Here is a 27253-nt window from a genome sequence, read left to right on the forward strand (position 1 = left end):
TTACACAAAGATTGTTTTGCCTTAATAATAGCTTTCAAAGAGAAAAGTCCAAGCACTGACACAGCTAATTCCTTTGTCGCACAGATGCTCAAACACTGCATGCCTGGTTTCTGCTGCTTCCATGCCCAGTGGTGTGCCCAGCTTCACAGGGCCTGGATTAACTGTGGCCGTGCTGTCGGCTGTAGCCATTGCTTTATGTTGCTGCTGATGTACTGGAGAGAAAGTTTTAATGCCCCTGCTGAAAAATTCTCCCTCTAGATTACGTCTATCAGAAAAAAAGTAACATATCCAAAATCAAGTGAAGTAAGTTAGAAACAGATACAGTATGATCTCATTTATAAGTGAAATCTAAAAAAAAAAAACTGAACTTATAGATACAGAGAACAGATTGGTGGTTCCCAGAGGCTGAGAGTAGGGATATGGGTGGAGGTGGTCAAAGGTGCAAGCTTTTAGTTATAAGATAAATAAGTCCTGGGGATGTAATGTACAACATGGTGACTATAGTTAACAGGACTATAGTATCATATATTTGAAAGCTGCGAAAGAGTGAAAGTCTCTCAGTTGTGTCTGACTCTTTGTGACCCTACGGACTGTAGCCTGCCAGGCTCCTCTGTCCATGGAATTCTCCAGGCAAGAATACTTACATTGGTTGCCATTCCCTTCTGCAGGGGATCTTTCTGTACCAGGGATCAAACCTGGGTCTCCCACATTGCAGACAGATTCATTACCATCTGAGCCACCAGGGAAGTCCAGAGAGTTGCTAAGAGAGTAGGTCTTAAAAGTTCTTTCACAAGAAAAACAGTTGTAACTGTGTGGGTTGAGGCATGTTAACTAAACTTACTGTGGTAATCATTTTGAGATATGTATATATTTACTATATTATATATACTGTGGTATATAGGATATATAATCATAATGTTATATTGTTATTCAGTTGCTCAGTCACATCTGACTCTTTGTGACCCCATGGACTGCAGCACGTCAGGCTTCCCTGTCCTTCACCGTCTCCCAGAGTTTGCACAAATTCATGTCCATTGAGTCGGTGACGCCATCCAACCATCTTATCCTCATGTTCCCTTCTCCTCCTGCCTTCAATCTTTCCCAGCATCAACATCATGTTGTATACCTGAACCTAAGGCAAATATATATTAATAACATTGGGAAAAGGACATAATGAAACCAAAGTATTTTCCTAATTTAAAAGGAAAAGGGAATATTTAAAAGGTTCTTAGCTTTTCCTTCTTATCTTATACTGCTACCTTTATCACCTACTCCACTCTGCCTCCCTGCATCCCACTCTCTCCTGAGAAGGAACTCAGGAGGATGTCATGATCTGGGGGTCCTCAAATCCAATGTTTGTTTTTTTTTTTTTTTCTGTCTACATCAACTTTCATTCTTCTGTCTTACTTGACTTTTCCTATCCTTCTTCCCCTTGAATTCTGTGATTTCTTGATGTTGAGACCCCTGTAACTAAGTTCTACCAACAAGAGGTGCAGAATTAAGGGGGCATATGCTTTTCTGTTATGGGCTTCCCTGGTGGCTCAGATGGTAAAGTGTCTGCCTGCAATGCGGGAGACCCGGGTTCGATTCTGGGGTTGGGAAGATCCCCTGGAGAAGGAAATGGCAATCCACTCCAGCATTCTCGCCTGGAAAATCCCATGGATGGAGGAACCTGATAGGCTACAGTCCATGGGGTCGCAAAGAGTCGGACACGACTGAGCGACAAGTTTTGTTTTTGTTTATGCTCTTCTGTTACTGTATCTCATGACGAACTTTGGTTAGAATGAGGACTTAAGGTAAAATAGGAATGTGGCCTTTATGGCTGGACAAGGCTAGATTTGGATTGTGGTCATAGTTGACTGACTGTGAGTCCGGAGCGAGTGGCTTGATTTCATTCAGTCGAGGTTGGTGCAGACACCACCTGTGATGGGTTGTGAGGAGGGTTAGGGATGATGCAGATTGGCACGTGGCAGAGGGCCACAGGCACGGACTTTGCCCCTACCATCATGAAGATCCTCTTCACCCTCCTGCAGGAAACCCCAGAATCAGCTGAAACCATTTCTTTTTTTTTTTTTTTCAAATTCACCCATCCTATGTATTTTTTTTTCAACCAGCCTATTTCCAATTGGTCTTTGCATGTAAGCTTGTATGCCCTCACATGTATGTGATTCCAGAGTTTCCTGTTATGCAAGTTTCTTTTGAGGAATTTATATTTATGGGAATTTTTTTTGTCTCAGAAGGCCTTTTAAATAAAATCTGGGTTATAAATCTTACGTGTATGTATTTTTTGTTCCAGTAAATATCTATGAACATTGAAATTTGAATTTCAATATATATATATATATATATGATTGCAAATCATATATTTAGATTTTTTTGTACTGGAAGAACACAGTTTTTAAAAAATATTTTTAAGTAATTAACATTTAATGAATATAATTTATATTTCATTAATTTATAAATGAATATATTTATATTTCATTCATTTATATTTTATGTTTTAGATTTATTAAAAAATTGACAGTACATTGAATTCCCATTCACAATTTCCCATTTTTGACATCTTACATTAATATGATATGTTTATTATAACTAATGGGGTAGTGTTGTTGATTATATTGACTGACGTCCATAGTTTGTTCAGATATCCTTAGTTTTTACCTAATATCTTTGTTTGTTTTAGGACACTGCTATTTTTTTTTTTTTTGGTATCTCTCTACATTTCTTTTTTTCTCTCTTGACAGGTATACAATATGTTTCAGCACCAGAGCCTTGGAATTAAAGTCAACATTCAGGTTACCAAGCTTGTCCTGCTACGACAACGCCCTGTAAGTGTCCGTCAGCACAGTTACAGGAGACGAATCTGGTCCTTAGGCTTCTTAGTGGCTGCTGAGTGCTGAGGAGGGCCCGGGTGTTTTGTCTTGCCCTCTGTCCCTGGCTGTGCGGGTGGCAGCAGTGTGCCCCCAGCCAGCGACCAGGGATGCCTGGTGGGAGGCGGACGGGCACTGCTGCTGGCGTGCACGTAACCGCAGCCTCTCGGGGAGCCCTGAGCAGTGGACCTTTGTCCCCCCTCTTCATTCCCCCATGTCTCCCGGGTGCAGAGTTGATGTTTGTGATCATGGCTAGCCTTTTGGAGCTATACCCAAGCTTCAGGCTGAATTTGGTGCACTGTAGCATCGTTTTCTGGTCTTGAGTGTGTTTCCTTATGAAAGTGTTACCTAAAGAGTTAAGCAGTGCACATGAGAACATTGGGTATGCTCTTCAGTTTGCTAAAAAGAAGAAAGCTTATCTTTAATAAGATAGTCTTCATCCTAACTTCTAGGTAAGGCCCTGGTAGCCTCTCTCTGGGTCTCTGCATCTGCCTACCAGTGCTGTGGGCAGGTGACATTGAATAATGCCCCTGCGAGCCCCTGTCTCTTCCTTAATACCCGCACTGTGGTCTGAGCATAAACTCTGGCTTCCCTGGGAAGTTGCTTCTGTAACCGCCCCCCGATTTCTTTTAGGCCAAGTTGTCCATTGGGCATCATGGTGAGCGGTCCCTGGAGAGCTTCTGTCACTGGCAGAATGAAGAGTACGGAGGTGCACGGTACCTCGGCAACAACCAGGTTCCAGGAGGCAAGGACGACACGCCCCCCGTGGATGCTGCTGTTTTCGTGACCAGGTAAAGCTGGACTCGGCCTGGGGCTGCAGACTTGAGAGGGAAGGCATTTCCCATTGGAGAGAAATTCAGGCTTGGAAATCAGACCTTTGGGCACTTGTCAGAACCTTGAATTCCTCATCTGTAAGATGGGGATAAATGATAGCTCTGCCTCTGAGATGTGAGGATTAAATGACCATGGGAAGCACTTTCATAGTGCCCCAAAGTAAGGACAAAAGTATTAGCTATTATTATTGTTATTGCTGTTATGAATATAAAACTACTGAATTCTAGTTACCCAAGACTCTTAAAACTCAAGAAAATTTGTCTACTACTTCTTCCCAACACCAAATATAAAGCTCACTGGAAAGAGCTCACCTGTGTATGAGGCTGCTTCCTAACTGGAGGGAGTGGATGCCCCCAGTTTTCCTGTTCAGGGAAGTCCATGCTCCCAGTGGCTCAGCGGTTAAGAATCGACCTGCAGTGTAGGAGATGTAGGAGACGTGGATTCGATCCTTGGGTCAGGAAGATCCTCTGGAGGAGGGCATGGCAACCCACTCCAGTAATTCTTGCCTGGAGAATCCCATGGACAGAGGAGTCTGGCGGGCTGCAGTTCACGGGGTCATAAAGAGTAGGACACGACTAAAGCAACTGAGCCCAGCGCAAGGCAGCTTCAAGAAGTCCACGTAGGTGAATGTGTGTGCTGTGCACAGCCCCATCTATGGGCACTCTCAGGACACAGCAGCAGGCACAGAGGCCCATGGGATTCACAGAGAGGCTCCATTTGAAGCCAGGAGCTGAGCTTCACGTCTGCAGAGCTGGATGTACTCTTCCTGGTTGAGAGGGAAGCCAGGGACCCTGCTGGACAGTAGTAATCAAAGGCATCTCTCTGTGTAGACGGCAGCAACGTTATTTTAGTTTTCTAGGGCGGCAGTAACCAACTACCACAAAATGTGTGGCTTCAAAAAACCAGAAATGTATTTTCTCACAGTTCTGGAGGCCAGGAGTCTGAAGTCAAGGTGTGGGCAGGGCCTTGCTCTCTCTGAAGCCAGGAGGCAGGATCCCTCCTCCTCCCTAACTTGCGGAGGCAGCTGCAGTCCTGGGCATCCCCAGTCTTGTGGGTGCATCTCTCCAGTCTCTCCCCCATCGTCCCATGGTGTTCTCCCTGTGTCCACGTTTCCCTCTTCTGTAAGGACACCAGTCACTGGACTGGGGCCCAGCCTAATGCAGTGTGGCCTCATCTTAACTTGATTACAGCTGCAGTGACTCTCTTTCCGAATAAGATCACATTCCCTGGGACCGGGGGTTAGGAATTAAACATGTCTTTTTGGGGACACAATTCAACTCACTGTAGGTATAGATGTGGCTATTTAATTTTTTCCTGTCTCAAATCTCTCTTAGAAAAACTGATTTTCCTTGATTGTTTTACCTCAGTAATATAAATAAAATGTATTATGTGTTCACACCAAAATCCCCTTTTAGAAAATATGTGGAAATGATTCATGATAATTTAACCCATTAGATTAAAATACAATGTTTTACTTTTTGAATGAATGTATCAACCTTGGTTTTAAGATTTTGTTTTTTAAGAAACTACTTTCAAAATTATATGCTTTCTTTTTTCTTTGAGTTCAGAGAAAGGGAACAGTTTACCGTATCTTTAGCATGAAGACAGCCTACTCCTCTAAGAGGAGTTAAATCTGGTTTAAGACGTTGGGTTTGAGCCCAGAAAGGCTCTCGGTTTGCATCTCTTGGGCCATGTACAAGCCCCTGGCTTGATGACGTCCTGAAGGTAGCCAGATGTGTTATGTGATCTCAGCCTCAGGCACCAGGTACCAGGTATGATAGCTCAGTAGCCTTCTCCTCAAAAAACCTAGAACATGCACATTGCCACCACCAGACACCGAAGAGATACCTAATCACACTTGTAGATGATTCATCGGTTGTGAACCCTAAAGGGTTAAAATGTGATCTGCAGCACACTGATCCCTTATGAGAACACTTGCTGCTTCTACAGGATGTGATTAAATGTATAATGGGACATTTGGGAAGTCTATTCAGTAATTCCAATTGCCTTCATGTGGCTGGTGGTCTACTAGGCACCAAAGATGAGGGGTGAGCCTGACCTTGTACTTGCTTTAAGCTGTGTTTGCCCACCCCTGTCAGTGATGGGAACCCCTGGATGCCATCTCTTCAGCAGCTCTGGCCCCCACACTCACTAATCAGAGGCTTCCATGCTCTTTCAAATGGTTTTTGGAGCCTCTGGGGCACTCAGTAAAGCACTGAAGATTGTACTGAGCATATGGCTGCAGCCTTTGAGAGTGGGTTTGATTTGGGGAGCAGGCATGGTTCCTTGGGAACCTTGTCTATATGTGACTATAAATTAATGTGATTGATTTTCCAAATGATAATTCAATGAGTAGTACAAACTTTTCCTAGAAAGGAGCTCTATGTAATATCGCCTTTAGAATATGCAGCTAAACTTCCAGATTTATTACTTTGAAAGTGGTTTCTATAAATACTATATGAAATGTATAAATTCTGGTGTTTTGTTGAGAATAACCCAGGGGGATTTCCTCTATATTGGTTATTCACCTTCCTGCTATTTCCTTTCTTGTCTGGGGGAGAAAATACTTGCAAGCGGTTTAGGTTTGGGAACAAATAGCCTTTTTATCAGAGGCAATAGATGTTACCAAAGTTAGTGTTGACAAAGCTACTGGATTAGCCTTTTTACAAAACACCACGAGAGAGACTGCATGCACCCTCAGCCTTAGAATGCTTCCCATTCAGCTTTCTCCTTTCTCTTTTTCCTGTGTCCCAACAGCTTATTTACCATACCGGAAATATTTTGCATAAAAATGTTCTTCTTTACACCTCATACACATTAGGATGCCTATTATTAAAACAAAACACCAGACCACAGAACAAGTGTTGGCGAGGATGTAGAAGCATTGGAACCCTTGTGTCCTGTTGGTGGGAATGTAAAATGGTGCAGCCATTGTGAAAAACGGTATGGCAGTTCCTCAAAAAATTAAAACTAGAGCTGCCATATGGTCCAAGAAGTCCACTTCTAAAAGCGTTGGAAGCATTGAAAGCAGAGTTTTAAAGAAATATTCAAACACCTCTATTCATAGCAACATTACTAATGGTAAGTAATGTGGGAGCAGCCCAAGTGTCCATCAATGGAGAAATGGATAAACAAAACGTGGGGTCTGGTGTTTGTTGCTGTTGTATTCCAACAAATGGAATAGTATTCCGCCTTAAGAAGGAAGGAAATTCTAACACTGGTTACCATGAACCTGGAGGATATTTTGCTGAGTGAAATAAGCCAGTCATAAGAGGACAAATCCTTTGTGATCCCACTCGTATGACACACCTAGAAAAGTTAAATTCATTTAGACAGAAATGGTTAGTGGCCAGGAGCTGCGGGGAGAATGGAATAGGGAGGTGTTTAATGCATATAGAATTTCACTCTTCCAAGAGTTCTGGAGATGTTGCAGGACAATGTGAATATACCTGCAGTTCAGACACTGCAGAACTGTATACTTAAAAATGGGTAAGATGGTAAGTTTTACTGTCGTAGAACTTATTTTACGACAGTAAAAATCTTTTAAAATGTTCTTTTCTAACTAAGCACATTGGAGGGGGTGGTCCTGATTGTAGACGGGTTGTGGGTGCAGGTGAGGAAGATGTCTGGTGGCCTGGGAAGGCAAGGTGTCTTCAGCGGCAGGCAGAGACGCAGAGGCCTCGGCCCTGCCGGCGTTGCCTCTCTCCTTTTCGAGCAATCTTGGTCCCTCTCGCTTCCGTGGGGCCACCGGACTAAACCAATGGTGCTGTCCGTCTCCTGGGTCCTCAGAGATGTTACACTGAAGCCCTCCTACAAGGACAGGGTGGCGGCCACGGAGCCAGGGCTGGAGGCCCATGGGACTGAGACGCACCATTTAGAAATCAGAGGCTGTGAGCTGTGGTTCCCTGGGCTGGAATACTGATGGGCTGACATCTTCACAGGGAAGTCGGGTGCGAGGCAGCTGCCGCTGTGGACCAGCGGCCCTTCCCCCTGGAGTAATCTGCACCGAGGGTCTAACTGGAGGCCGTGTGTATTCAGGGGCCGTATTCAGGGGCCAGCATCCTCCAGTCCTGGGGCTGGCTGGTGTGGTTTCTTTGCCTTTTGTTTTCCATCTGGGCTGTGGCTGAGCCCGACAGTGTATCCTCCTGGGCGCCCACCAGCTGTACAGACGGCCAGCCGCTGAGAAGGGAGCATGACATGTCAAGCAGAAGCTGCTGAGACAGGAGTGGTGGGCACTGTATCTCCAGCAGCTGCAGCCCTGTGGGGCCAGCAGGGACCTCTCAGTAGATTGAGCCTGGGGACCAGGCGGAACATGCACAGACTGGGCCTCAGGGAGCTTCACACCTGTCGTGGCCTCACCTTTGGCTCCACATCTCCTCCAGAAAGCCAGGAGTTTTACCCCCGAGACCCAGGTCTATGCTCCTGGAAAATAGCTATAGGGACACGCAAGGCCAGTCCAGAGTGTGACCAATGGGACGTGTCCAGCTGTCCCTCCACTTTTTCTTCCCATGTGACTCCACCCAGTCCCTACCCAGCCCCAGGGATGGTCTTCTCTCAGCCTTTGGTCTTGCTTATGGGACAGATTGGTGGGTACCTGTGGCGTTACATTTTTAAACACTGGGGAGAGATGAGGCCACCAGCGAGCTGATAAGGCACGTTGAAAGTGGCCTGGAAATGTATGCCAGTCATTTAGTAAAGGAGTCAGTATTTATTAAACCCCAACTGTATGCCAGGCAATAGGTGATATACAGAATTAGCTATGTAACTTGTGCCTAGTGCAGAATGAAAGCATGGGATCGCATGTTAAAAAATTGTTAAGAATTTCAAGACATTGAGCAGAGCGTTAAAGCAGGTTGGGGGATGGGAGGCTTCTGGGTGAGGGGCCTGTGTGATGGTACAGCTCACACATCCTTGGAGTCCGCTCTGGCCTGTAGATCCATGTAGCCTTTTCTTGAGGTAGAAACAGTGGAATGTGAGTGTGAGCAGACGTAAAGGCTGGAGAGCTGCACTGCGACCCTCCCTTTTTTATTTTTTCTTTTCCATTTCTCTGTTGACTCCTGCAGCCCGTATTTGTGGGTCTGGCATGTAGGAGCCAGAGAACCTAGAGATGAAGCTGCCCCTGCAGGCGGATGGCTTTACTTTCCTTTTCTGAGAAAGGACCTTGAACAGGAAGGGGAGAAAAGATTTAGGTTTTGGTGACCCTTTCAAAGCAGGCCTCTAATTGAACTTGGCCCCCTGTGAACCCACCTCCTCGGGAGAAGCAGCGGGGGATGCTGCAGGGTCCATCGCTTGGGACCACCCGTTTCCCTACAGGGAAGCCGGGATGAGAGGGCACACCGTGCCCTTTAAGCGTCTTCCCCCAAGCTGGCCGGAGAGCCAGACAGGAGGAGGTGCGGCCGGTTCCCTCAGCAGCCCCGTCAGCCTGTTTAGTTCTCTCCTATGAGACTAATGCCCACACAGCCTTTCTCCCCTTGCCCAAGTGAGGCAATGCGATGACACTTTCAGTTGCTTGCTCTGGGAAACCCTGGAGCGAGGTCTCAGGCCAGTCTGGTGTGTGTGTGTGTGTGTGTGTGTGTGTGTGTGTGACATGCTCAGAACATTCCAGTGGGGAGTGTCAGGTCAAGAAAATTGAGTTGGGGTTAGTTAAATACAAGGCCAGTGAATATATTTATGTCCCTAATTTTACTGGGTTGCCTCTCTGCCTCTGCATCTTCCTTGCCACCCTCTATTGCCTGTAATTAGTCTTCTGAAAGTCATCTTTGACAGAAAAAATCAAGGCACGAGTCTTTGTTTTCCTATGGTTATTCCATCTCCATTTCCATGGAGGCTCCCTTGGTTTTGGAGGGGGTTGTAAAAAGCATGGGGGTCTTCAAGGCTTCCTTTTATCCTTTGTTAAAAACTGTTTTAAAATTGATTACCAAAATACATGTTTATTGTGAAAGATTGGAAGTGCAGTCAGCAGCACTCAGGTGGGTTGCCGAAGGCACTGCCCAGTTCCCTCCCGCTGTCTTTGCCCAGCTTCAGGGCCGCCCCTCCAACCTGCCACACCCCACCGGCTGCCGCTTCCTCTGGGCTCCCAGGATGTCTGGGGTGCCTGGCAGGCCTGAGGCAGTGGCCTTGACCAGGGTATTCTGTACCTCAGAACCCCACGTGGAATCTTCATGCCTACAGATCTGGACTCTGCGGTCTAGTGGGTAGGTAGAATAGCCAGCCTGAAGCAGAGCTGGTGCTGGGAACACGCAGGTTTTGCTCCGTCCGTGTGGGCAGCCACGTATTGCTGAGAGGTGTTAGGCATGGGTTACATTGTTCCATTCTATGCTCAGTCATTCAGTTGTGTCTGACTGTGACCCCATGGACTATAGCCCTCCAGACTCCTCTGTCCATGGGATTCTCCTGGCAAGAATACCGGAGCGGGTTGCCATTTCTTCCTCCAGGGGATCTTCCCAACGCAGGGACTGAAGCTGTGTCTCTTGAATCTCCTGCATTGACAGGTGGCTTCTTCACCACTGCAGCACCTGGGAAGCCCAGGTTACATCATGAAGACAAATAGAACAGAACGTGCTGTGGGTTGGAGGGAGAGAAAAGGAAAGCTGATGGCATTACACTGCCTTCTTGCCATTGTCCCCAGTGTGAGTGGGAGATCCCTTCCACGAGAATAGATTTTTTTGATAGACGGTGGGAGAGGAACTGGGGACATTGGACTCGGAAGTGGGGTGGGCTGTCCTAAAGGGAAGGCGGCGCACGGCCCGCGCAGGACTGCCGCTTGCGTTCTCAGCATTGCTTAGTGCCCACGTAGTCAGGCTGGCCCTGTTTGTCTTCCCAGAGAATTTTTTTTAAAGTCGAATGAGAAGAGGTGCCTTACAATGCGTTTCAGCCTGAAGCTTCACTGGAGCGGATGAAGGGGTGATTTCTCCCAGCTCCCACAGGTCCCTGTGGGTAGATGAGCGTGGGGCCAGGCACTTCTGTTCTCGCCAAGTCTTGGGCAAGATACCGCCTCAGACAGTGCTCTGGTTAGCTTCCACCTGTGGGCATTTATGGGCAGAAAGAAGGGTCCAGACGGAGCCCCTGGTGCCTGCAGAACCAGGGCTACACCAGATTTCGAGCATCTTTGCTTTTCATTTGTCCACAGCCATGCACCTGGGAGATCCTAGGGAGCTCTAAAGAACATAACTTTTTGTTTGTTTGTTTGTGCCACATAGCATGTGGGATCTTAGTTCCCTGACCAGGGATTGAACCCCAGTGCCCTGCATGGGGAGTGTGGAGTCTTAGCCACTGGACCCCCAGTGTGTTAGCTGCTCAGTCATGTCCAACTCATTGCAACCCCATGAACTATAGCCCACCAGGCTCCTCTGTGGGATTCTCCAGGCAAGGTTACTGGAGTGGGTTGCCATTCCCTTCTCTATGGATCTTCCTAACCCAGGGATTGAACCTGGTTCTCCTGCATTGCAGGCATATTCTTTACCATCTGAACCACCGGGGAAGTCCCAAAATATAACTTTTAGAAATGACTTTTTTGTTGTGTTCTCATGTAAGTGATATATGGTCATTCAAGCATATAAAACTAATTCCTGCGCAAGCAGAGTAACTTCGGAAGTCACTGTAGTATGATGATAGTGACAAATAATTGTCTCTGATAGATGATTTGGTAAGTATCTTCTGCAACTTCCATCAATGGATGGAGTCGTTCCAGCAACTAAGTGTTATGTGTGGAATAGTTTAGTTATGAAAAGAGGGTCTTATGTGGGGTTTACTGGGCCTATCAGCTGGAAATGTGGCTAATCTTGGCAAAAAAAAAACCAAAACACTACTAGTTATTATTTTTCATTATAATTCATGACAAATAAAGTATTAACTTTGTTATCGGCAAGACAAGTAATCAAAATTAATTGACATGTTTTCTTCTCCCATTCTTGGAGGTACTGCACACACCTTACTATGTCTTTTTAAAAATTTTTTTAGGACAGATTTCTGCGTACACAAAGATGAGCCTTGTGACACCGTTGGTAAGTTTAGAGTTAAAATAATAACTCCATACTCTCTGATAATGTGAACACTTGATAAGCCTTCCAGTCTGAAAGCGCCATCCTTAGAGAAGCTGTGCCTTTTCTGTTACCTCTTTTTTTGGTAAATTTGGTCTTTGATTTTATTTTACTTTTCTTCTTTCCTAAAAAGTTTTGCAATTTCTTATGGCAGAAGTCATCTAGACAGGGTTAATACAGAAGAAATGAAAAGTGCAGTCCAGGGGAGGAGCCTCCAGGCTGCCCCGAGGTGACTAGTTGGGTTGCACTTGGCTGAGCCTGTTGGTCACCAGTAAGGAGGGGGACCTCACTGAATTACACGATTGTCATGAGACAGAAGCTTCACCAAGTGTCCTCAGAGATGAGATGTGACTGCGGGGTTGTGGGACTGGTGTGTTCCCCCAGCCTTGGCCCCAGGCCCATCGCTTTCTGGTCGAACGGTAGCGATGCTGACACATAACACAGGAAAACACAGTTTCCCTCGCCTCTGCCCTTCAGCCTGTACCACCTTCCCCACGTTCCCCTACACTGCTGTTTTCTTTCTCTCCTGTCCCCAGTTATGTCTGGCTTGCTCTAGACCCCTCATAGATTTCAAATTGGAACCGGTCTTTGGGTGCAGGAATAGAGTATTTGGTTTAGGGGAAATACCAAGAGGTTGCCAGTTTTGTCTGCTGTAGCACAAACTTCTGTTCACTAGGAGGTTGAAATATTGCACCATCAGAAGCACAGTTTGGAACTGAAATTATAGGAAAAGTGAAGGAAAATGGTATAGAATTGAATATATCTATTATTGTGAAATTCAGATATTACACAGAGAAGGCAATGGCACCCCACTCAAGTACTCTTGCCTGGAAAATCCCATGGATGGAGGAGCCTGGTGGGCTGCAATCCATGGGGTTGCAAAGAGTCGGACACGAGTGAGCAACTTCACTTTCACTTTTCACTTTCATGCATTGGAGAAGGAAATGGCAACCCACTCCCTCGTTCTTGCCTGGAGAATCCCAGGGACGGGGGAACCTGGTGGGCTGCCGTCTATGGGGTCACACAGAGTCGGACACGACTGACGCGACTTAGCAGCAGCAGCAGCAGCAGATGTTACAAACCTGTGCTTCCCGTTGAGTCCTGGCAGCAGGTAATCCCGAGCCTTTGCTCTGGCTCTGCCACATATGAGCTGGGTGACCTTCAGTGAAGTGAAGTCACTCAGTCGTGTCCTACTCTTTGCGACCGCATGAATTATAGCCTGCCAGGCTCCTCTGTCCATGGGATTTTCCAGGCAAGAATACTGGAGTGGGTTGCCATTTCCTTTTTCAGGGGATCTTCCCAACCCAGGAATCGAACCCAGGTCTCCCGCATTGCAGGCCGATTCTTTACCGGCTGAGCCACAAGGGAAGCCCTTAGTAAATCTCCATAATCCATAAAATGGTCACTTAGGACAAGGTCACTTACAAGGTCTTTCCAAATCTTGTAGAATGGTAGCTAACATTTATGTCGCATTTCAGAATTTAAAAATGATTTTTTTATACTATACTTTATCAATCCTCTAAAGTCTGAGAACTAAGTGTTAAAAACCAACTAACCAATCATGCTTTGTTATTTGGGAGCTGTCTCCATAATGGAATTACTAGACAAATGCAGCATAAAGTAGGCTTCAACAGAGGGTTAGCTGATGCCCGTCTGAGTCTGATTCACACTGTAGAGGACTGAGGACTGGGGTATGTCCATCTCTGGCAGTCCCCTGCCAGGACTGCCAAAGCATAAGCTACCTGGAGGACTGTCTGCTCTGTCCCAGTGTTCACAGGTCAGCTCTGACAGCTTTAACCCATGTGTTGTGTCCTTTAGCAGGGCTAGAGAGGCTGGGTCACCACTGTTAACTGAATGAAAGAATAAAATTGAATGCAAATGAATGGACGCCAATATTTTTGAGTGGTGTGCATCTGATGAAATGGTTTTCTTTCATGTAATTTAGAGCCAGCTTTAAATTTTTGAATATATCACTTTCATATCTGCACCGCAGCTGGCTCTCTCATGTGTCCTTCCCTCATCTAAACCACATCCCTGTGTGACCTATATTCATCTGCTAGGCAGTTATAGCAAAATATCATGACTGGGGGGCTTAAACACAGACAGTTATTGCCTCACAGTTTTGGAGGCTGGACATTCAGAATCAGAACATCCACAGGCTCAATCTCTCCTGGAGCCTCCCTGCTTGGCTTGCAGATGGCCGTCTCCTGCTCGTGTCCTCACCTGCCTTCTTTCTGTGTATACCTGTGCCCCAAACTCCTCTTTTTATAAGGACACCACTTATATTCGATCACAGCCCCACTCTGATGACCTTATTTAAGCTTAATTACCTCTTCAAAGTCCCCGTCCCCAAATATCTCCACGCTGAGGGTTGTGGCTTCAACTTACAGTTTTGGGGAGGACACAGTGCAATCCATAATGTTACTCATTGACACTTAACCACATACTGTCAGTTTCTTTAAAAACAGTCACAAAACCCACATGGTGTTTGTTAGTATACATTTATCCTAATATGTCACAATTTACTTGTATCAAGTTAGCCAGTAAGAATAATGGGTGCATTTGATGAAAATAATAATTTGAACACTGGGCTTATGGAAGTCTTACAGCAGTCTCATCCAGTTTACTTCTATAGTTTTTTACCTTCATATTTTGAAATGATTATAGAAGTTCTTTAAGCTGTCAAAATAGTACGGAAAAGTCTCTTATCAATCTTTCGGCTTCTTGTAGTGACATCTTGCACAACTAGTGGATTTCCAAAACCAGGAAACTGATTGGCAGGATGCAGTGAACTAGACTACAGTCTTGTTCAGGTTTCACTGATTTTTGCATTCATTCATTTTAGGGTTTGTTTTTACCTGTTGTTCCATGACATTTTATCATGTGTAAATTCGTCCATCTACTTCAACAATCAAGAGCAAAACTGGTTCGTCCCTTCCAAGCAGTTCCCTTAGGCTGGCCCTGAATCACCCTTTCCTTCCCTGTCTTTCCCTAATCCTGGCTACTACTTATCCATAATCTGTCACTATGATTTTGTCATTCCAGCATCCCACAGAGTGGAAAAATAATCTGAATCACATAGATATGCGGTTGCCAATGCCAGGAGATTTTGAGCAGCTGCCTCAAATCTCAGAATCCAGCTGTAGTAGGAGGGGCTGTCCTGAGTCCTTTAGAAAATGAAATAGTCTGGTACCTTGAGAAACTGGGGAAGCTTGGTGTTTATCAACATTTTATATTTGGTATGTAGTAGTGTTTTTTTTTTTTTTTTTTGCCTTGTTGTTTTATTTAGGATATAACTTACAGGAAGTAAAGAGTACACATCTTGATGGATTTAAAACATTGATGCCTATACTTGTTTTCTATCTTACTTATTGAAATAATTTTAAAGGAGTGTTTTGAGTTCAGTCTTAATCTATTTTTTTAAATTGTGGTAAAATATATATATAACATGAAATTTACCATCCTAACCATTTTTTAGTGGGTAGTTCAGTGGCATTAAGTGCATTGTTGTGTAATCATATCCCTGTACTCTCAGAGCAATACTCGTAATAAGATATGGAATGTTCTCAGCCCCCAGAAGGTTCCCTCATGCTTCCTTCAAGTCCTCCAGAGGTGTGCCTCCAAAGGTAACCTACTATTATACATGTTTAAATCCCTGTTTTTTAACAGTAATTTTAAAATAGTTTAAACTTCGAAGTTAAATTTGAATGATTCATTTTAAGAATCTCTGAGGTACTGAGTGGAGTTCGGGGTTCTATGAATAGTACCTCCCTCTACACTGCTCAGTCTGCATTAGCTCAGCTCCCCAGGCAGGATTTCTGACTGTGGAGACAAACAGAAGGGCGTCTGTCAGAAGTGGGACTGACCGAGACTAGAGGACCTGCTTGGAACACAGCTAGCACCTGAGGGGGCCCAGCAGGGCGAGGCCTGCGCAGAGGTCGGTGGCCGGGCTGTGGGGAATGGCCCCCTCAGCCACCGTGTCAGCCTGCCCTCAATCACGTGACTGCCTCTCTCTACCCTGACCTGCGTGGGGGCGAGGGGGCTCTGGCCCTTCGGGGAGACACAGGGGAGACCCAGGCACGTCCACCATGCGTGTGTGTACTGGGGGTCTGCCGAGAGGGTGCTTAACCAAGGAAGAATGGTGCTGACGGCAAAGGATGACAGTGCCCTCTGCACGCCTGAGCTTTTAGTAAAGACTGAAGCCTAAGACGCCGACGTGTCGTTTGTGCACATTGCAGGGTTCCTACTGACACAGGCGAGGGGGCTTCCCTGACCCCGATTCTAAGGCAGTCCTGACTCCTGCAGGGGTGAGGCCACACCAAGTGGCTCCACATTGGCCAGGAGCTTGGCTGAGCAGACAAGTGGACACAGTTTTAAATAATTGTGCCAGGTAGACCCTCCCACCCTGTTAGGCTACTGTGGGAGGGAAGGGAAGATACCTAAGGGTCCCACTCACCTCCAGCTTGGGGGAAGACACACTCAAGGAGAACTGAAGACAACTCTTGAGGCAGGAGAATCTGGGAAAGCAGGCTTCTTCTCTAACAGAAGCAGCTGCTGCCTCACTGTGGTCCCTATGGGGCATATTTCAGACTTGCCTTTGTGGGGTGTGGCCTTTCCTCTGTTGAGTTGCTTCATCCTCCAGTATCTGCTTGCCTGCCACCATCCTGATGCTGAGGGCTCCTAGGTGAGAAGAGGGTGCCGGGAAGTGCAGGGCTGTGGGCGTGGGAGATCTCTGAAGGCTGTGCTGATCCTTTGCTCTCCACCTCCCCCACCCCCAGGCCTCTCTGTGGTCCAGGCGTGATCAGCCATGTCTCTCCACAGCCTGGCTGACCAGACGCATCTTTTTTTTTCAATTTATCTACTTTTAATTGGAGGATAATTGCTTTATAATAATGTGTGGGTTTTTGGCATACAACAATATGAAGCAGCCCTAGATATAAATATGTCCACTCCCTCTTGAACCTCCCTCCCACCTCCCAATCCATCCCACCACTCTAAGTTGTCAAAGAGCACTAGTTTGAGCTGATTTTATCATATAGAAAATTCTGCCTGGCTATCTATTTTTCATATGGTAATACATATGATTCCATGGTACTCTTTCAATTCATCCCACTCTCTCCTTTGCCTACTGTGTCTACAGTTCCGTTCTGTATGTCTGCATCTTCATTGCTGCCCTGCAAATAGGTTCATCAGTACGATCTTTCTAGAGTCCAGGTATATCCATTAATATACGACATTTGGTTTTCTCTTTCGGACTCATTTCATTCTGAATCATAGGCTCAAGGTTCATCCAATTCGCTAGAACTGACTCAAATGTGTTCCTTTTGATAGCTGGGTAATATTCCATTTTGCATATGTACCAAAACTTCTTTATCCATTCATCTGTCAATGGGCATCTAGGTTGCTTTCATGTCCTACCTATTGTAAATACTGCTACAGTGAGCACTGGGGTACATGTGTCTTTTTCAGTTATGATTTTCTCAGGGTAGATGCCCAGTAGTGGGATTGTTGGGTCATATGATAGTTTAATTCCTAGATTTTTAAGGACTCTCCATACTGCTCTCCATAGTGGCTGTATCAATTTATATTCCCACCAGCAGTGCAAGAAGATTTTCTCCACACCCTCCCAGCATTTATTGTTTGTAGACTTTTTGATGATGGCCATTCTGACTGGTGTGAGGTTACATCTCATTGTAGTTTGGATTTGCATTTCTCTAATAACGAGTGACGTTGAGCATCTTTTCATGTGTTTATTAGTCATTTGTATGTATTCTTTGGAGAAATGTCTGTTTAGGTCTTTGGCCCGCTTTTTGATTGGGCTGTTTATATTTCTGGTATTGAGTTGCATGAGCTGCTTGTGTATTTTGTAAATTAATCCTTTGTCAGTTATTTCATTTGCTATTATTTTCCACTATTCTGAGGGTTGTCTTTGCACCTTGTTTATAGTTTCCTTTAAAAATTTTCCACAGTTTATTGTGATACACACAGGCAAAGGCTTTGGCGTAGTCGATGAAGCAGAAGTAGATGTTTTTCTGAAATTCTCTTGATTTTTCTATAATCCAGCAGATGTTGGCAATTTGATCTCTGGTTCCTCTGCCTTTTCTAAATTCAGCTTGCACATCTGGAAGTTCTTGGTTCATGTACTGTTGAAGCCTAGATTGGAGAATTTTGAGCATTACTTTGCTAGTGTGTGAGATGAGTACAATTGTGTGGTAGTTCGAACATTCTTTGGCATTGCCTTTATTTGGGATTAGAATGAAAACTGATCTTTTCCAGTCCTGTGGCCATTGCTGAGTTTTCCAAATCTGCTGGCCTATTGAGTGCAGCACTTTTCACAGCATCATCTTTTAGGATTTGAATTAGCTAAGCTGGAATTTCATCACCTCCACTCGCTTTGTTCGTAGTGGTGTTTCCTTAGGTCCACTTGACTCCAGGATGTCTGGCTCTGGGTAAGTGATCACACCATCATGGTTATCCGGGTCATGAAGACTTTTTTTTATAGTGCTGTGTATTCTTGCCACTTCTTAATATCTTCTGCTTCTGTTAGGTCCATACCATTTTTATCCTTTATTGTGTCCATCTTTGCATGAAATATTCCCTTGGTATCTCTAATTTTCTTGACGAGATCTCTAGTTTTTCCCATTCTATTGTTTTCCTCTATTTCTTTGCATTGATCACCTAGGAAGGCTTTCTCATCTCTCCTTGCTATTCTTCAGAACTCTGTATTCAGATGGGTATATCTTTCCTTTTTTCCTTTGCTTTTCACTTCTCTCCTCTTCTCAGCTATTTGTAAGGCCTCCTCAGACAACCATCTTGCCCTTTTGCATTTCTACTTCTTAGGGATGGTTTTGATCACCACCTCCTGTACAATGTTACAAACCTCTGTCCATAGTTCTCTAGGCACTCTATTGATCACATGTAATCCCTTGAATCTATTTGTTACTTCCACTGTATAATCATAAGGGATTTGATTTAGGTCGTACCTGAATGGTCTAGTGATTTTCCCTACTTTCTTCAATTTAAGTCTGAATTTTTGCAATAAGGAGTTCATAATCTGAGCCACAGTCAGCTCCTTCATAATCTGAGCCACAGTCAGCTCCTGGTCTTATATTTTCTGACTGTATAGAGCTTATCCATCTTCAGCTGCAAATAATAGAATCAATCTGATTTTGGTATTGACCAACTGGTGGTGTCCGTGTATAGACTTGTACCTTGTGTTGTTGGAAGAAGGTAATGGGAATACCAGCCCACCTTACCTGCCTTCTGAGAAATCTGTATGCAGGTCAAGAAGCAGGAGATAGATCTGGACATGAAACAATGGACTGGTTCCAAATTGGGAAAAGAGTATGTCAAGGCTGTATATTGTCACCTTTTGCTTAGAATTCCAAATTCCATGGACTGTACAGTCTAATGGGTCACAAAGAGTCAGACACAATTGAGTGACTTTCAGTTTGGACTTCCCTGATAGCTCAGTTGGTAGAGAATCCACCTGCAATGCAGAAGACCCTGGCTTGATTCCTGAGTCAAGAAGATCTGCTGGAGAAGGGATAGGCTACCCACTCCAGTATTCTTGGGCTTTTCTGTGGCTCAACTGATAAAGAATCTGCCTGCAGTGTGGGAGACCTGGGTTTGATCCCTGTGTTAGGAAGATCCGCTGGAGAAGGAAAAGGCTGCCCACTCCAGTATTCTGGCCTGGAGAATTCCATGGACTGTATTCCATGGGGTTGCAGAGTCGGACAGCTTCACTCACTTTGCTTATTTAACTTATATACAGAGTACATCATACAAAGTGCCAGGTTGGATGAAGCACAAACTGGAATCAAGATTGCAATGAGAAGTATCAATAACCTCAGATGTGCAAATGATACCACCCTTATGGCTGAAAGGGAATAGGAACTAAAGAGCCTCTTGATGAAAGTTAAAGAGGAGAATGAAAAAGTTGGCTTAAAACTCAGCATTCAAAAAACAAAGATCATAGCATCCAGTCCCATCACTTCATGATAAATAGATGAGAAAACAATGGAAACAGTGACAGACTTTCTTTTCTTGGGCTCCAAAATCACTGCAGATGGTGACTGCAGTCATGAAATTAACAGAAGCTTGCTCCTTGGAAGAAAAGCTATGACCAACCTAGACAGCATATTAAAAAGCAGAGATATTACTTTGCTGTCAAAGGTCCATCTAGTCAAAGCTATGGTTTTTCCAATAGTCATGTATGGTTGTGAGAGTTGGCCCATAAAGAAGGCTGAGTGTCAAAGAATTGATGTTTTTGAACTGTGGTGCTGGAGAAGATTCTTGAGAGTCCCTTGGACTGCAAGGAGATCCAACTAGTCTATCCTACAGAAAATCAGTCCTGAATACTCATTGAAAGGACTAATGCTGAAGCTGAGACTCCAATACTTTGCCCATCTGAAGTGAAGAATTGACTCACTGGAAAAAACGCTGATGCTGGGAAAGATTGAAGGTGGGAGGAGAATGGGACAACAGAGGTTGAATGGCATCACCGACTCAATGGACATGAGTTTGAGTAAACTTCGGGAGTTGGTGATGAACAGGGAAGCCTGGCTTGGGGTCAAAGAGTCAGGCATGACTGAGTGACTGAACTGAACTGATAGTTTCCTTTGCTATGTAAAACTTTTAAGTTTAATTAGGTCCCACTTGTTATTTTGTTTTTATTATTTTATCTGTACCCTGGATGGCGGGTCACAGGATCTTGCTGTGATTTATGTCAAATAGTGTCCTACATATGTTTTCCTCTAAGATTTTGATGGTCTCTGGTCTTCCATTTAGGTTTTTAGTCCTTTTTTAGTTTATCTGTGTGTATGGTATTAGAAAGTGTTCTAATTGCATTCTTTTACACACAGCTGTCCTGTTTTCGTAGCACCACTTATTGAAGACTGTCTTTTCTTCATTGTGTATCTTGCCTCCTCTGTCAAAGATGAGGTGCCCACAGGTGCACGGGTTTATCTCTGGCCTTTCTATCTTGTTCCATTGGTCTATATTTCTGTTTTTGTACCAGTACCAGACTGTCTTGTTGACTGTAGCTTTGTAGTATAGTATAAAATCAGGAAGGTTGATTTTTCCAACTCTGTTCTTTTTTCTCAAGATTGTTTGCATATTGGGGGTCTTTTGTGTTTTCATAAAAATTGTGAATTTTCTTTTTGTTCTAGTGCTGTGAAAAATGCCATTGGTAATTTGATAGGGATTGCTTAGAATATGTAGTTTTCTTTGAGTAGTATGGTCATTTTCACAATATTGTTTCTTCCAGTCCAAGAACATGGTATATCTCTCCATCTGTTTGTGTCAGCTTTGATTTCTTTCATCAGTGTCTTTTAGTTTTCTGTATACAGCACTTTTATCTCCCTAGGTAATTTTATTCATAGATTTTTTTTTTCTTTTTGTTGCAGTGGTATATGGGATTGATTCCTTAATTTTCTTTCTGAGTTTTCATTGTTAATATATCGGAATGCAAGTGGTTTCTGTGTATTGATTTTGTATCCTGTTACTTTACTAAATACACTGATTGCCTGTGTGTCTGCTTAGTCACCCAGTCGTATCCAAGTCCTTGATATCCCATGAACTGTAGCCCACCATGCCCATTTGTCCATGGAATTCTCCAGGCAAGGATATTGGAGTGGATAGCAGTTCTCTTTTCCAGAGGATCCTTTCCTCATAGGACTAGGAACAAAAAAAGAATATTGCTTCTTGCTATTTTTATTCAACATTGCTGTGGAGGTTCTATCCATGGCAATTCACTGATTATCTCCAATAATTTTCTGATAGTATCCTTAGGGTTTTCTTTGTATAGCATCATATTATCTGCAAACGGTGAGAGTTTTACTTCTTCTTTTACAGTCTGGATTCCTTTTATTTCTTTTCCTTCTCTGATTGCCATGACTAGGACTTCCAAAACTATGTTGAATTATAGTGATGAGAGTGGGCAATTTTGTCTTTTTCCTGATCTTAGAGGAAATACTTTCAGTTTTTCACCATTGAGAATAATGTTTGTTATGAGTGTATTAAATATGGCCTTTATTATATTGTATTTATCTATGCCCATTCTGAAGAATTTTTATCATACATGGGTGCTGAATTTTGTCAAAAGCTTTTTCTGTATCTATTGTGATTATCATATGAGTTTTACATTTAAATATGTTAATATGGTGTATCACATTGATTGATTTGCAGATATTGAAGAATTCTTGCATCTCTTGGACAAACCCAACTTGATCATGATGTATGGTTCTTCCAATGTGTTGTCGGATTCTGTTTGCTAGAATTTTATTGAGGATTTTTCCATCTATATTCATCAGTGATATTGACCTGTAATTTTCTTTTTTTGTGATGTCTTTATCTGGTTTTGGTATCAGGGTGATGGTGACCTCATAGAATAAGTTTGAAACTGTTCCTTCCCCTTCATTTTTTGGGAAGAGTTTGAGAAGGATAGGCATTAGCTTGTCTCTAAACATTTGATAGAATTCACCTTGAAACTGTCTGCTCCAAGGCTTCTGTTTTTTGGAGATTTTTTATCACAAATTCAATTTCAGTGCTTGTGATTGACTTGTTCATAATTTCTATTTCTTCCTGGTTCATTCAGTCTTGGAAGGTTGAAGTTTTCTAAGAATATGTCCATTTCTTCCAGGTTGTCTTTTTATTGGCATATAGTTGCTCATAATGGTCTCTTAGGATTCTTTGTATTTCTGCATTATCTGTTGTAACCTCTCCTTTTTCATTTCTAATTTTGTTGATTTGAGTCTTCTCCCTTTTTTTCTTGATGAGTTTGGCTAACTGTAACTTTATTTATCTTAAACAACCAGCTTTTAGTTTTATTAATCTTTACTTTTGTCTCCTTCATTTCTTTTCTGTTAATTTCTGTTCTGATCTTTATGATTTCTATCCTCATACTAGCTTTGGGGGTTTTTTGGTTCTTTTTCCTGTTGTTTTAGGGTAAAGTTTGGTTGTGTATTTTATGGTTTTTCTTGTGTCTTGAGATAGGATTGTATTGCTATAAATTTCCCTCTTAGAACTGTTTTTGTTGCATCCCTTAGGTTTTGAGTCATTGTGTTTTCATTGTCATTTGTTTCTAGAAATTAAAAAAATTTTATTTTGTTTTTTGTTTTACTGTGTTTGTTTTAATCAGCTTTAATGCCATAACAAGCAGTTAGTGGGATCTTGCTTCCCCAGCCAGTGATGGGGCCTGAGCCTCTGGGGTGGGAGTGCTGAGTTCAGGGCACTAAATTGCCAGAAAAGTTCTGATCCCAGGGAGTATTAATTAGTGATAACTCCTACAAAGACTCCAGCTGTACCCAAGACCCAGCATCACCAAACTTTCAGCAGCACTCAGTATAGGATGCTTGACCCAAACAACAAGCAAGATACACACAAACCTAATCATCTGCAGACAGACTTTCCACAGACACCCCTAAACATACCACCTCACACAGCCCTGCCCACCAGAGGGAAAAAACTCACCTCCTCCGACCAGAATGTAGGCACAAGTCCCTCCCAACATGAAGCCTAAACAAACCACGGGACCAACCTCACTCACCGAGGGCACAGACCAAAAGGAAGAACTACAACTATATAGCCTGGAGAAAGGGGACCTCAGACACAGTAAGTTGGAGTAAAAAAACAGAGAAATATTAGGCAAATGAAGAAACAAGGTAAAAACTCACAAGACCAAATAATCGAGGAAGAAATAAGCAAACTACTTGAAAAAGAATTCAGAGTAATGGTAGTAAAGATTACCTAAAACCTCAAAAGTAGAACAGAGTGCAAGAGTCAGTTAACACACTTAACAAGGAGCTAGAAGAAGTAAAGAATAAACAGAGAGAAACAATACAATTACTGAAATTAAAAATACCCTGGAAGGAATCAGTAGCAGAATAACTGAGACAGAAGATGGATACATGACATGGAAGAGAGAACAGTGAAAATAACTGCTAAAGAGCAGAATAAAGGAAAAAGAATTGAGGATAGTCCCAGAGACCTCTGGGATGATATTAAATATATGATGATATTAAATTCAAATTATAGGTATTCCAGAGAAGAAAAGTAAAAGAAAGGATCTGAGAAATTTTTTGAGGAGATTATAGTTGAAAATTTCCCTAACATGGGAAAGGAAATAGTCAGGTCCAAGAAGTGCAGAGAGCCCCACAAAGGATAAACCCAAGGAGAAACACACAAAGACACATACTAATCAAAGTAACAGATTAAACACAAAGAAAGAATATTAAAAGCAGCAAGGGAAAGCAACAAGTAACATACAAAAGAAGCCACATACAATTAACAGCTGATCCTTCAGCAGAAACTCTACAGGCCAGAAGGGAATGGCAGGATATATTTAAAGTACTGAAAGGGAAAAATCTACGCCAAGGATACTCTACCCAACAAGGATATCATTCAAAATTGTTGGAGAAATCAGAAACTTTACAGACAAGACAAAGTTAAGAGCATTTAGCACCACCGAACCAGCTTTACAGCAAATGTTAAAGGGACTTCTATAGGCTGGAAACACAAGAGAAGGAAAAGAACGACAAAAACAAACCAAAAGCAATTAAGAAAATGCCAATAGAAATGTCAATTCAGTTCATTCTGTCATGTCCGACTATTCACAATGCCGTGGACTGCAGCACGCCAGGCTTTCCTGTCTATCACCAACTCTCAGAGCTTGCTCAAACACATATCCATTGAGTCACGATGCCATCTAACCATCTCATCCTCTGTTGTCCCCTTCCCCTCCTGCCTTCAGTCTTTCCCAGCATCAGGGTCTTTTCCAATGAGTCAGTTCTTTGCATCAGGTGGCCAAAGTATTGGAGCTTTAGCTTCAGCATCAGTCCTTCCAATGACTACTCAGGACAGATTTCCTTTAGGATGGACTAGTTGGATCTCCTTGCAGTCCAAGGGACTCTGAACTGTCTTCTCCAACACCTCAGTTCAGAAGCATTAATTCTTAGGCACTGGGCTTTCTTTATAGTCCAAATCTCACATCCATACATGACTACTGGAAAAACCATAGCTTTGACTAGATGGACATTTGTTGACAAATAATGTCTCTGCTTTTTAATATGCTGTCTAGGTTGGTCATAGCTTTTCTTCCAAGGAGCAAGCATCTTTTAATTTCATGACTGCAGTCACCATCTGCAGTGATTTTGGAGCCCAAGAAAAGAAAATCTGTCACTGTTTCCATTGTTTCCCTATCTATTTGCCAGGAAATGATGGGACTTGATGCCATGATCTTTGTTTTTTGAATGTTGAGTTTTAAGCCTTTTTCACTCTCCTCTTTGACTTTCATCAAGAGGCTCTTTAGTTCTTCACTTTCTGCTATAAGGGTAGTGTCATCTGCATATCTGAGGTTATTGATATTTCTTCCTGCAATCTCAATTCCAGCTTGTGCTTCATCCAGCCTGGCATTTCGCATAATGTACTCTGCATATAAATTAAATAAACAGAGTGACAATATATAGCCTTGATGTACTCCTTTTCCTATTTGGAACTAGTCTGTTATTCCATGTCTGGTTCTAACTGTTGTTTCTTGGCCTGCATACAGGTTTCTGAGGAGGTAGTTAAGGTGGTCTGTTATTCCCATTTCTTTAAGAATTTTCCACAGTTTGTTGTGATCCACACAGTCAAAGGCTTTGGCATAGTCATTAAAAGCAGAAATAGATGTTTTTCTGGAACTCTCTTGCTTTTTTGATGATCCAACGGATGTTGGCAATTTGATCTCTGGTTCCTCTGCTGCTTCTTAATCTAGCTTGAACACTTGCAAGTTCATGGTTCATGTACTATTGAAGCCTGGCTTGGAGAATTTTGAGTATTACTTTGCTGGCATGTGAGATGAGTGCGATTGTGCAGTAGTTTGACCATTCTTTGGCATTGCCTTTCTTTGGGATTGGGATGAAAACTGACCTTTTCCAGTGGCTTCTGCTGAGTTTTCCAAATTTGCTGCCATATTGAATGCAGCACTTTCATAGCAACATCTTTTAGAATTTGAAATTGCTCAATTGGAATTTCATCACCTCTACTAGCTCTGTTTATAGTGGTGCTTCCTAAGGCCCACTTGACTTTGCATACCAGGATGTCTGGCTCTAGGTAAGTGATCACATCATTGTGGTTATCTGGATCATTAAGATCTTTTTTGTTTAGTTCTTCTGTGTATTCTTGCCATCTCTTCTTAATATCTTCTGCTTCTGTTAGGTCAATAGGAACATATATATCAGTATATATGGATATATACAGTATAATAGGAACATATGTATCAGTAGTTACTGTAAATATAAGTGAGTTAATCACTCCAACCAAGAAACACAGACTGGCTCAATGGATACAAAACAAGACCCATATATGTGCTGTCCACAAAAGACTCACTTTAGATCTAGAGACACATAGAAACTGAAAGTGAGAGGGTGGAAAAAGATATTCCATGCAGACAGACATCAAAAGAGAGCCAGAGTAGTAATTCTCATATCAGACAAAATAGAACTTAAAGAATAACAGGATAAATAAGGAGGGATCCTACATAATGATCAAGAGATCAACTCAAGAAGAAGATATAATAGTTGTATATATTTACGAACCTAAAATAGGAGCACCTTAATACTTAAGGCAAACATTAACAGATGTAAAAGGGGAAATTGACAGTAATACAGTATTAGTAGGGAACTTTAACATTTAACTTACACCAATGGACAGATCATCAAAACAGAAGATGAATAAGGAAACACAAGCTTTACATGACACATTAGACCCCATGGACCCAACTGATATCTTCAGGACATTCCATCCAAATGCAGAAGAATACACTTTCTTCTCAAGTGCACATGGGACATTTTCCAGGATAGATCACATATTGGGTCACAAATCAAGCCTCAAAATAATTTAAGAAAGTTGAAGTCATATCAAGCATCATTTCTGACCACAATGCTATGAGTCTAGATATCAACGATAGGAAAAAACTATAAAAAACACAAACATGTGGAGAGTAAGTAATACATTTCTAAATAACCAACAGGTTACTGAAGACCAGACACGTTTTAATTATGGTCAGGAGATGTGGGATGTTTGTCCTGCTCCTGTCCTCAGCTGTAGGTTGAGCTATGGTCAGGTTTTTTTGACAGCCTAATTCAAGGGCTTCCCTGGTGGCTCAGTGATAAAGAACCTGCCTGCCAGTGCAAGAGATGTGAGTTCAATCCCTGGGCCAGGAAGATCCCCTGCAGAAGGAAATGGCAACCTACTCCAGTATTCTTGACTGGGAAATCCCATGGACAGAGGAGACTGGTGGTCTACAGTCCATGGGGTCACAAAAGAGCTGGACACAACTTATTGACTAAACACAGCAAATTCAGGTTTCGTGAATTTAGTTTTAATTATCGAGATTTAGCTTTTTCCTTCCTTGGCCTCATAAAAGTTTTTAATTACTGGAAAATCCTCCTGTTTCCTCCCTCAGGAGAGGGATGTGATAATCCTACACAAAGGAAAATGGGAATGCTCCACAACCTTGTGAACTATGTC

At 43.0% G+C, this 27253-nt stretch overlaps 1 protein-coding gene across 3 annotated transcripts in view; it reads left to right on the top strand.

Moving 5' to 3' along the window:
• The window catches only part of ADAMTS17 (ADAM metallopeptidase with thrombospondin type 1 motif 17), a 407285-nt gene that overhangs the window by 87980 nt on the left and 292052 nt on the right, over positions 1 to 27253 (top strand). For all 3 annotated transcript variants that reach the window (XM_061394241.1, XM_061394239.1, XM_061394240.1), the window contains exons 5-7: positions 2745 to 2828; positions 3504 to 3661; positions 11664 to 11707. In XM_061394241.1, the coding sequence (XP_061250225.1) occupies positions 2745 to 2828; positions 3504 to 3661; positions 11664 to 11707 (286 nt within the window). The remainder of the gene's footprint in view (positions 1 to 2744; positions 2829 to 3503; positions 3662 to 11663; positions 11708 to 27253) is intronic.

This window comes from Bos javanicus, chromosome 21, assembly GCF_032452875.1.
Source record: "Bos javanicus breed banteng chromosome 21, ARS-OSU_banteng_1.0, whole genome shotgun sequence".
NCBI classification, from domain to species: Eukaryota; Metazoa; Chordata; class Mammalia; order Artiodactyla; family Bovidae; genus Bos; species Bos javanicus.